At 38.0% G+C, this 12,853-nt stretch overlaps 1 protein-coding gene across 1 annotated transcript in view; it reads left to right on the top strand.

The window, feature by feature from the left end:
• The window catches only part of LOC117336533 (suppression of tumorigenicity 5 protein-like), a 34,607-nt gene that overhangs the window by 5,504 nt on the left and 16,250 nt on the right, over positions 1–12,853 (top strand). Inside the window, exons 7-8 of the mRNA XM_033897145.1 lie at positions 9,056–9,141; positions 10,134–10,203. Of these exons, the coding sequence (XP_033753036.1) occupies positions 9,056–9,141; positions 10,134–10,203 (156 nt within the window). The remainder of the gene's footprint in view (positions 1–9,055; positions 9,142–10,133; positions 10,204–12,853) is intronic.

The raw sequence follows: 12,853 nt of genomic DNA, 5'->3' as shown, positions 1-12,853 counted from the left end.
TCCATGACTACAGTTATGAGTTTCATTTCATCAAGCTGTCGTTTTTAGAAAATAATTTGATGGAATACACTACAATGTACAACCTATGACGAAGAACGTTTCTATATAAATTCTACTTATGAGTTAATTCTCTTGTATAACCCTCAATTTGATATCAGTCATAATTAATTATCACTCACTAGAAATTCTCTATGTGTGGAAATGATGGTGTTATTTAAAGGTCAAACCCACTTAGAATTTAGAAGTTAAGAGAAGATGATCATAACCTGTATAGTCACACACCAAACATATTTGTAACCTTGTTTTTTCACTAGTAGCTAGAAAATCATCACTCCCTCTAGCTTCTACCTTGAATTTACTTACAAAATGTTTTGCAAATTAACTGTATGACTTGGCTTCAACATCACCGAAATTCTTGGATTTGTTGTGTAGGATTTGAATGTTCAGTTGAAATACAGCCTCTCAAGTAGTCTGTGATAGTGTCAACGTTTACATACCTGGTATAGCTTAAAAGGTCATGGTCAATTGTCTCACTTAGTTAAAGTTATAAAAGTATTGTTTTAAAATAACTTAAAATATCTTATTTCAATCTTATTTAATACGAGTGTATTTGAAATGAAATTGAGGTGGAATGTGTTTGTAAATTTTATCTTAAGATTATCAAATGTTACTGATAACGTTTCTAATTTCTACGTATTACTTGGTACAAATATATGATATATGCAATATTATTCTATTTGAATTCATATGAAATATTCAAACTCAAGAATTAGTGATGTACATGTACATTTTCCTTGCACAAGTATGTGTTTCTACACTTCAGTATGCAAGATTTAACTCATTTATCCAGTAACATTTACAAGTCTGTGTCACCACACATTGTGTCTTACCGAGTAACATGTCACCACACATTGTGTCTTACTGAGTAACATTTACAAGTCTGTGTCACCACACATTGTGTCTTACCGAGTAACATGTACCAGTCTGTGTCACCACACATTGTGTCTTACTGAGTAACATGTACCAGTCTGTGTCACCACACATTGTGTCTTACTGAGTAACATGTCACCACACATTGTGTCTTACTGAGTAACATTTACAAGTCTGTGTCACCACACATTGTGTCTTACCGAGTAACATGTACCAGTCTGTGTCACCACACATTGTGTCTTACTGAGTAACATGTACCAGTCTGTGTCACCACACATTGTGTCTTACTGAGTAACATGTACCAGTCTGTGTCACCACACATTGTGTCTTACTGAGTAACATATACAAGTCTGTGTCACCACACATTGTGTCTTACTGAGTAACATGTCACCACACATTGTGTCTTACTGAGTAACATGTACCAGTCTGTGTCACCACACATTGTGTCTTACTGAGTAACATATACCAGTCTGTGTCACCACACATTGTGTCTTACTGAGTAACATATACCAGTCTGTGTCACCACACATTGTGTCTTACTGAGTAACATATACAAGTCTGTGTCACCACACATTGTGTCTTACTAAGAAACATGTCACCACAGATTGTGTCTTACTGAGTAACATGTACCAGTCTGTGTCACCACAGATTGTGTCTTACTGAGTAACATGTACCCGTCTGTGTCACCACACATTGTGTCTTACTGAGTAACATGTCACCACAGATTGTGTCTTACTGAGTAACATATACCAGTCTGTGTCACCAAACATTGTGTCTTACTGAGTAATACGTCACCACACATTGTGTCTTACTGAGTAACATGTACCAGTCTGTGTCACCACACATTGTGTCTTACTGAGTAACATATACAAGTCTGTGTCACCACACATTGTGTCTTACTGAGTAACATATACCAGTCTGTGTCACCACCACATTGTGTTCTTACTGAGAGTAAACATGTACCAGTCTGTGTCACCACACATTGTGTCTTACTGAGTAACATGTACAGTCTGTGTCACCACACATTGTGTCTTACTGAGTAACATATACCAGTCTGTGTCACCACACATTGTGTCTTACTGAGTAACATGTACCAGTCTGTGTCACCACACATTGTGTCTTACTGAGTAACATATCACCACACATTGTGTCTTACTGAGTAACATGTACCAGTCTGTGTCACCACACATTGTGTCTTACTGAGTAACATGTATCAGTCTGTGTCACCACACATTGTGTCTTACTGAGTAACATATACCAGTCTGTGTCACCACACATTGTGTCTTACTGAGTAACATGTACCAGTCTGTGTCACCACACATTGTGTCTTACTGAGTAACATGTACCAGTCTTTGTCACCACACATTGTGTCTTACTGAGTAACATGTAGTCAGTCTGTGTCACCACACATTGTGTCTTACTGAGTAACATGTATCAGTCTGTGTCACCACACATTGTGTCTTACTGAGTAACATGTACCAGTCTGTGTCACCACACATTGTGTCTTACTGAGTAACATGTCACCACACATTGTGTCTTACTGAGTAACATGTACCAGTCTGTGTCACCACACATTGTGTCTTACTGAGTAACATGTACCAGTCTGTGTCACCACACATTGTGTCTTACTGAGTAACATGTACCAGTAACATGTCACCACACATTGTGTCTTACTGAGTAACATGTCACCACACATTGTGTCTTACTGAGTAACATGTCACCACACATTGTGTCTTACTGAGTAACATGTACAAGTCTGTGTCACCACACATTGTGTCTTACTGAGTAACATGTACCAGTCTGTGTCACCACACATTGTGTCTTACTGAGTAACATGTACCAGTCTGTGTCACCACACATTGTGTCTTACTGAGTAACATGTCACCACACATTGTGTCTTACTGAGTAACATGTACAAGTCTGTGTCACCACACATTGTGTCTTACTGAGTAACATGTACCAGTCTGTGTCACCACACATTGTGTCTTACTGAGTAACATGTACCAGTCTGTGTCACCACACATTGTGTCTTACTGAGTAATACGTCACCACACATTGTGTCTTACTGAGTAATAGGTCACCACACATTGTGTCTTACCGAGTAACATATACCAGTCTGTGTCACCACACATTGTGTCTTACTGAGTAACATGTACCAGTCTGTGTCACCACACATTGTGTCTTACTGAGTAACATATACCAGTCTGTGTCACCACACATTGTGTCTTACTGAGTAACATATGCAAGGCTCCAGTAGACTAATAATCATAAATAACTAGGTCAGTACAATTTTTCCAAACCATTAGAAAAAAATGGGTACAGTTTACAAATGATCTGTCTTGTATAATTATTGAATTTGATGCTGTCGAGCTGGTATTATGTAAGGTATTAATGAGTATCTTCATATTGTCGAGTAATTAGTTACAATTAGTGCAGATATAGGATTGTACTGTTCTATTGTTTCTTAGCTTGTAATACTTTAAACACGTATAAAAAAAATGAATTAGATATGTAATTAATTTTAATGCAGCTTAATACTTCACTTGTACATGTACTAATTTCAGTTCAGTTGTTCAACTGGCAAATCATTTAGCTATCCATGTGGATTTTTCAGGCATTTGAAAATTAACATCATATTTATTTATTTTGAAATTCTGGCTGTTGTTTTTTGTGACGTTATACCACGTGACAGCGCCAGGTAAACACGGTAAAACTAGAAGCTGCTTGGTTATCTGTACACCTGGTGGTTTGTCTTGTTGTTTGGCCACAAGTCAGCTTTGGTTGTCATCGTGAATGGGATACATGGCTTTACAATAATTTTGTTCTGTTAACATTTCTCAAACATGGCTACACAGATTTCAGTTTTCCTTTCTTTTCATCAATTTCATAGAATCACCATCAAATAATTTATTACTTGAGTATATAGTGATAGCAGTAGTTAATGTCATTTATATATCACCATATACACTGTATATGTATTTCTTGTTTGGTTAGTTGAAGCAGAAACTTAATCCTAAAGTGGCAACATTTTAAACTTAAACAGTTGAGCTAGAGTTAAAACTTTTTAAAAGTTATGGAATTCTGATTCCTCATTTTCCAGATATAAAATAAAATAAATAAAAAATTAGTGTGTGTTTTACATGTTACTAAAAAGTTTTACAAATTTTCCTATTGATCATAGTATGTCAATACGAAGAATGCATCGGGAAAAAAGTACAATGAAAAATAAAAACTCTTTCTAAATTTGGTAGTTAAGAAAAAGAAATCTTAATAGTAAATGTACTAGCAGGGACGTGGTACAGATCCCCAATAGGCTGTAGTGTCAAGTCCCTGTGTATATAGCTGGAATTAATATAATTGGTGATGAGGCTCTCACTCATGATGAACTGGTATTGAAATAAGGTTTATATGATCTAACATGTAGACTATAGGTTTAAATAAGGTTTATATGATCTAACTGTTGACTACAGGTTTAAATAAGGTTTATATGATCTAACTGTTGACTACAGGTTTAAATAAGGTTTATATGATCTAACATGTAGACTACAGGTTTAAATAAGGTTTATATGATCTAACTGTTGACTACAGGTTTAAATAAGGTTTATATGATCTAACATGTAGACTACAGGTTTAAATAAGGTTTAAATGATCTAACATGTTGACAACAGGTTTAAATAAGGTTTATATGATCTAACATGTTGACTACAGGTTTAAATAAGGTTTATATGATCTAACATGTTGACTACAGGTTTAAATAAGGTTTATTTGATCTAACATGTTGACTACAGGTTTAAATAAGGTTTATATGATCTAACATGTAGACTATAGGTTTAAATAAGGTTTATATGATTTAACATGTTGACTACAGGTTTAAATAAGGTTTATATAATCTAACATGTAGACTACAGGTTTAAATAAGGTTTATATGATCTAACATGTAAACTAAAGGTTTAAATAAGGTTTATATGATCTAACATGTAGACTACAGGTCTAAATAAGGTTTATATGATCTAACATGTAGACTATAGGTTTAAATAAGGTTTATATGATTTAACATGTTGACTACAGGTTTAAATAAGGTTTATATAATCTAACATGTAGACTACAGGTTTAAATAAGGTTTATATGATCTAACATGTAAACTAAAGGTTTAAATAAGGTTTATATGATCTAACATGTAGACTACAGGTCTAAATAAGGTTTTTATGATCTAACATGTTGACTACAGGTTTAGATAAGGTTTATATGATCTAACATGTAGACTACAGGTTTAAATAAGGTTTATATGATCTAACATGTAGACTACAGGTTTAAATAAGGTTTAAATGATCTAAGATGTAGACTACAGGTTTAAATAAGGTTAATATGATCTAACATGTAGACTACAGGTTTAAATAAGGTTTATATGATCTAACATGTTGACTACAGGTTAAAATAAGGTTTATATGATCTAACATGTTGACTACAGGTTAAAATAAGGTTTATATAATCTAACATGTAGACTACAGGTTTAAATAAGGTTTATATGATCTAACATGTTGACTACAGGTTTAAATAAGGTTTATAGGATCTAACATGTAGACTACAGGTTTAAATAAGGTTTATATTATCTAACATGTAGACTACAGGTCTAAATAAGATTTATATGATCTAACATGTAGACTATAGGTTTAAATAAGGTTTATAGGATCTAACATGTTGACTACAGGTTAAAATAAGGTTTATATAATCTAACATGTAGACTACAGGTTTAAATAAGGTTTATATGATCTAACATGTTGACTACAGGTTAAAATAAGGTTTATATGATCTTACATGTAAACTAAAGGTTTAAATAAGGTTTATATGATCTAACATGTAGACTACAGGTCTAAATAAGGTTTATATGATCTAACATGTAGACTATAGGTTTAAATAAGGTTTATATGATTTAACATGTTGACTACAGGTTTAAATAAGGTTTATATAATCTAACATGTTGACTACAGGTCTAAATAAGGTTTATATGATCTAACATGTAGACTATATGTTTAAATAAGGTTTATATGATTTAACATGTTGACTACAGGTTTAAATAAGGTTTATATAATCTAACATGTAGACTACAGGTTTAAATAAGGTTTATATGATCTAACATGTAAACTAAAGGTTTAAATAAGGTTTATATGATCTAACATGTAGACTACAGGTCTAAATAAGGTTTTTATGATCTAACATGTTGACTACAGGTTTAGATAAGGTTTATATGATCTAACATGTAAACTACAGGTTTAAATAAGGTTTAAATGATCTAACATGTAGACTACAGGTTTAAATAAGGTTTATATGATCTAACATGTTGACTACAGGTTTAAATAAGGTTTATAGGATCTAACATGTAGACTTCAGGTTTAAATAATTTAAGGTTTATATTATCTAACATGTAGACTACAGGTCTAAATAAGATTTATATGACCTAACATGTTGACTACAGGTTTAAATAAGGTTTATATAATCTAACATGTAGACTACAGGTTTAAATAAGGTTTATATGATCTAACATATAGACTACACGTTTAAATAAGGTTTATATAATCTAACATGTTGACTACAGGTCTAAATAAGATTTATATGACCTAACATGTTGACTACAGGTTTAAATAAGGTTTAAATGATCTATGATGTAGACTACAGGTTTAAATAAGGTTTATATGATCTAACATGTTGACTACAGGTTTAAATAAGGTTTATATAATCTAACATGTTGACTACAGGTCTAAATAAGATTTATATGATCTAACATGTAGACTACAGGTTTAAATAAGGTTTACTACTTGTGTTGGTAGACTCACATAAGACTAGATAACGAGGGCCGGTTGAGTTTAGGGCCCGACCTGGTAAGTGTTTTCATCAACAGTTGGGTTCTCTATGTTGTTTCTTGGTTCCTGTAGTTTATAGGTACTGCTGTTATTTATGTCTTGATATTTATTATTATTGATTTTATCATTTTGTTTGTTTGTTAAATCAACCATTTATCAAATTTAGGACAAGATTTTTTTTTGCGTTCAGAAATCACATACCATTGTCAGGCATGCTCTATAACTAAAAATATTTAGAATGAAAGGTATATTGTGCATAACATTGCTTTGGATAAAGGTCAATGTTCAAGGTCAAGGGCATAATATTAATGTGCATTATATACTTATAGACATACATACAAAAGTAACAGTAATATTTCTTCAATTGCAATTCTTATCAAACTGCATGATACAGTCCAAATGAATGCAGAAGAGTGATTATTTTTATAAAGGGAGGTAATTCACACCCTTCTGTTGTCGCTAAGTAACTTTTCCATGTCAACTTAAAGCTCTGTATCATTCAGGAATAAAATCTGACTCATTACCAACCATAATGATTACAGTGACAATGAAACGGATAATATATTCAATAAATTATGACATTCTCTCTCCTAAATTCTGGTTCACTTCAAGAGTGACATTGATTCTGTCTCCTAAACACTGAAGATAAATTATGTAGAGAGATAAAGTGACAATATATGGCTGGATCAATCCTACTGTATCTGAACATCATCAGCATGTTGGTTTTTGTCTTATTTTCTCCATTAAATCTTTGTTCCGCTGTTGTAACTGCTGGGCATGCATTGATATCATGATAAGCCTGTCAGTACTTCTCTATTGTTTTATGCATGTTCCACAGTTCTGTTGTTACACACTTTATACTTATAGATTACATACACTGTGTTTTAAAATTATGTTGCTTTAATTTTGTTACATGAATTATATATCTGTCTTCATACTTCTGTGAATTGTGTTTGTATAGATTTCAAATTTCCCCTCTCATTAAGCCTTATAGTTGTCTGTATGTAAATTTGATTGTAAGATTGTAGAATGGATATATAGCTTTCTTTCCTGTACATGTCCTAATGTCTATTTACTTTTTCACTCTCGCAATTTCAATGTTCAAATTTCTATAAGAGTATGACAATCCTACAAACAAGTTTGTGAGTGCCAAGATTTATAAGGCAGCAGAAACTGTTGCCATAAATAAGCTTACTGGTAGTTTAGCTGGCAAAAGTATACATTAAAGAACCTTGAAAACATTGGTGATTTAGGCTCCCAAGCTAGGTCAAGGTCACACTATCGTGTCATCTGCCTATTGATATATCTATACATAATGCATTTAAATACAGACACAATATCATTTCAAATACCCTGAATAAGGTCTATCTTAATGGTGGCTAGGGGAAGGTCACTAGATCTATTTTAATGGTTGCTAGGGGAAGGCCACTAGATCTATTTTAATGGTGGCTAGGGGAAGGCCACTAGATCTATTTTAATGGTTGCTAGGGGAAGGCCACTAGATCTATTTTAATGGTTGCTAGGGGAAGGCCACTAGATCTAATTCAATGGTGGCTGGGGGAAGGCCACTAGATATATTTTAATGGTTGCTAGGGGAAGGCCACTAGATCTATTTTAATGGTTGCTAGGGGAAGGCCACTAGATCTATTTTAATGGTTGCTAGGGGAAGGCCACTAGATCTATTTTAATGGTTGCTAGGGGAAGGCCACTAGATCTAATTCAATGGTGGCTGGGGGAAGGCCACTAGATCTATTTTAATGGTGGCTTGGGGAAGACCACTAGGTCTATTTTAATGGCAACTAGAGGAAGGCCACTACATTATAACTTATATATTGGTTTTTGTAACACTAGTGGTTTCATTCTCAGGTTTTGTTAAAGCTCCTACCAAAATTCAAATATGAGTCAGAATACCTCAAGCATACTAATTTTTCCAGGTCATTTTGACTATCTTTAATTACTCTATATTGACTGTGGTGTAACCTTGATACTATTTTATGCCATGACAAAGGAGCAGATTGTTTTGAAAACTTAACAATTTACTTGTCTATACCATCACTATTACTTCATTCATCATATACCTATTCTAGTAATAGACATCCAATGAACAGTACCAATATTAAACTACTGTAACAGTAGAATGTACAATGATATGTGTAAAATATCCAACTGTTGGACGTAAATAGTTAATTGATTATTGGTTGTTCTGTAAACTTTTTGTACAGTTATGTCCTAGGTTTGTTACTGTATGTGACTGTAATATGTTCCAGGCTGACAGTAATGTATCTGTTCCCGAGTTCTGTTTCCCTGATGCAGCTGAGTTTGATGTGAAGTCAGCTTCTCCAGCAGCCCCAAGGTCAGTAGACTCAGGTCAGGGTCACTTCAGACATCTGTACTCATGACCTGTAGAATTAACTAGGTTCACTTCAGTAAACTCAAGGTCACCACATGTACAGCAATCTGTACTCATGACCTGTAGCATTAACTAGGTTCACTTCAGTAAACTCAAGGTCACCACAGCAATCTGTACTCTTGACCAGTAGAATTAATTCAATGTCACTTTTGAAATCTATTTACAATGTCAGTAGAGTCAACATTCAAGGACATTTTATTAAAATGATGAACATTTACTAACACACTACTGTTTAGTATTGTGTCATGTTACATAGGTCTATATGGCAGTGACCAGCTTATCATTCATCACAACATAAGCTGATATGGCAATAACCAGCTTAGGATTCATCATAATGTAGGCCGATATGGCAATAACCAGCTTAGGATTCATCATAACATAGGCCGATATGGCAGTGACCAGCTTAGGATTCAACATAACATAGGCCGATATGGCAGTGACCAGCTTAGTATTCATCATAACGTAGGCCGATATGGCAGTGACCAGCTTAGGATTCAACATAACATAGGCCGATATGGCAGTGACCAGCTTAGGATTCAACATAATTTAGGCTGATATGGCAATAACCTGCTTAGTATTCATCATAACGTAGGCCTATATGGCAGTGACCAGCTTAGGATTCAACATAACATAGGCCGATATGGCAGTGACCAGCTTAGGATTCAACATAATTTAGGCTGATATGGCAATAACCTGCTTAGTATTCATCATAACGTAGGCCTATATGGCAGTGACTTACTTATGATTCATCATAACGTAGGTGGATATGGCAATGACAAGCTTCATCCTATTTTTTCTATTGATTAACATGTATGAACAAATCAGTGTAACTAAAACCCAATCAACATCAAAACTGTACATAGAGATTGAGGTGTTCATCACAAAACCTTCCTATAACACAGTTCTATTAACATGCAGTAAATCCTCTGTTACAGTGAATCCTACTCCTTTGTGTTGACTAATGTGGAGGGAGGACGAATATATGGATATTGCCGTAGACTTGTGGTAAGTGTCAATGAAGGTATTGTAATGAGGGAGGGAGAGTGTATAGACAGTGGTAGGTGTCAGTGTGGGAGGGAGGGAGAGTGTATAGACAGTGGTGTCAGTGTGGAAGGGAGAGTGTATAGACAGTGGTGTCAGTGTGGGAGGGAGAGTGTATAGACAGTGGTAGGTGTCAGTGTGGGAGGGAGGGAGAGTGTATAGACAGTGGTAGGTGTCAGTGTGGGAGGGAGGGAGAGTGTATAGACAGTGGTGTCAGTGTGGGAGGGAGGGAGAGTGTATAGACAGTGGTAGGTGTCAGTGTGGGTGGGAGGGAGAGTGTATAGACAGTGGTGTCAGTGTGGGAGGGAGGGAGAGTGTATAGACAGTGGTAGGTGTCAGTGTGGGAGGGAGGGAGAGTGTATAGACAGTGGTAGGTGTCAGTGTGGGAAGGAGGGAGAGTGTATAGACAGTGGTAGGTGTCAGTGTGGGAGGGAGGGAGAGTGTATAGACAGTGGTGTCACTGTGGGAGGGAGGGAGAGTGTATAGACAGTGGTGTCAGTGTGGGAAGGAGGGAGAGTGTATAGACAGTGGTGTCAGTGTGGAAGGGAGAGTGTATAGACAGTGGTGTCAGTGTGGGAGGGAGGGAGAGTGTATAGACAGTGGTAGGTGTCAGTGTGGGAAGGAGGGAGAGTGTATAGACAGTGGTAGGTGTCAGTGTGGGAGGGAGGGAGAGTGTATAGACAGTGGTGTCACTGTGGGAGGGAGAGTGTATAGACAGTGGTGTCAGTGTGGGAGGGAGGGAGAGTGTATAGACAGTGGTAGGTGTCAGTGTGGGAGGGAGGGAGAGTGTATAGACAGTGGTAGGTGTCAGTGTGGGAGGGCAGGAGAGTGTATAGACAGTGGTAGGTGTTAGTGTGGGAGGGAGGGAGAGTGTATAGACAGTGGTAGGTGTCAGTGTGGGAGGGAGGGAGAGTGTATAGACAGTGGTAGGTGTCAGTGTGGGAGGGAGGGAGAGTGTATAGACAGTGGTGTTAGTGTGGGAGGGAGGGAGAGTGTATAGACAGTGGTAGGTGTCAGTGTGGGAGGGAGGGAGAGTGTATAGACAGTGGTAGGTGTCAGTGTGGGAGGGAGGGAGAGTGTATAGACAGTGGTAGGTGTCAGTGTGGGAGGAAGGGAGAGAGTATAGACAGTGGTAGGTGTCAGTGTGGGAGGGAGGGAAAGTGTATAGACAGTGGTAGGTGTCAGTGTGGAAGGGAGAGTGTATAGACAGTGGTAGGTGTCAGTGTGGGATGGAGGGAGAGTGTATAGACAGTGGTTGGTGTCAGTGTTGGAGGGAGAGAGAGTGTATAGACAGTGGTAGGTGTCAGTGTGGGAGGGAGGGAGAGTGTATAGACAGTGTGGGAGGGAGGGAGGGAGGGAGAGTGTATAGACAGTGGTAGTCAGTGTGGGAGGGAGGGAGAGTGTATAGACAGTGGTAGTCAGTGTGGGAGGGAGGGAGGGAGAGTGTATAGACAGTGGTAGGTGTCAGTGTGGGAGGGAGAGAGAGTGTATAGACAGTGGTAGGTGTCAGTGTGGGAGGGAGGGAAAGTGTATAGACAGTGGTTGGTGTCAGTGTGGGAGGGAGGGAGAGTGCATAGACAGTGATGTCAGTGTGGAAGGGAGAGTGTATAGACAGTGGTAGATGTCAGTGTGGGAGGGAGGGAGAGTGTATAGACAGTGGTAGGTGTTAGTGTGAGAGGGAGGGAGAGTGTATAGACAGTTGTAGGTGTCAGTGTGGGAAGGAGGGAGAGTGTATAGACAGTGGTAGGTGTCAGTGTGGGAGGGAGGGAGAGTGTATAGACAGTGGTAGGTGTCAGTGTGGGAGGGAGGGAGAGTGTATAGACAGTGGTGTCAGTGTGGGAGGGAGGGAGAGTGTATAGACAGTGGTGTCAGTGTGGGAGGGAGGGAGAGTGTATAGACAGTGGTAGGTGTCAGTGTGGGAGGGAGGGAGAGTGTATAGACAGTGGTAGTCAGTGTGGGAGGGAGGGAGAGTGTATAGACAGTGGTGTCAGTGTGGGAGGGAGGGAGAGTGTATAGACAGTGGTAGGTGTCAATGTGGGAGGGAGGGATAGTGTATAGACAGTGGTAGGTGTTAGTGTGAGAGGGAGGGAGAGTGTATAGACAGTTGTAGGTGTCAGTGTGGGAAGGAGGGAGAGTGTATAGACAGTGGTGTCAGTGTGGGAGGGAGGGAGGGAGAGTGTATAGACAGTGGTGTCAATGTGGGAGGGAGGGAGAGTGTATAGACAGTTGTAGGTGTCAGTGTGGGAAGGAGGGAGAGTGTATAGACAGTGGTATCAGTGTGAGAGGGAGGGAGAGTGTATAGACAGTGGTGTCAGTGTGGGAGGGAGGGAGAGTGTATAGACAGTGGTAGGTGTCAGTGTGGGAGGGAGGGAGAGTGTATAGACAGTGGTATCAGTGTGAGACGGAGGGAGAGTGTATAGACAGTGGTAGGTGTCAGTGTGGGAGGGAGGGAGAGTGTATAGACAGTGTTGTTAGTGTGAGAGGGAGGGAGAGTGTATAGACAGTGGTGTCAGTGTGGGAGGGAGGGAGAGTGTATAGACAGTGGTAGTCAGTGTGGGAGGGAGGGAGAGTGTATAGACAGTGGTAGTCAGTGTGGGAGGGAGGGAGAGTGTAT

This window comes from Pecten maximus, chromosome 10, assembly GCF_902652985.1.
Source record: "Pecten maximus chromosome 10, xPecMax1.1, whole genome shotgun sequence".
NCBI classification, from domain to species: Eukaryota; Metazoa; Mollusca; class Bivalvia; order Pectinida; family Pectinidae; genus Pecten; species Pecten maximus.
The sequence above is the reverse complement of the archived record's forward strand: the minus strand, read 5'-3'. Positions and strand labels throughout refer to the sequence as shown.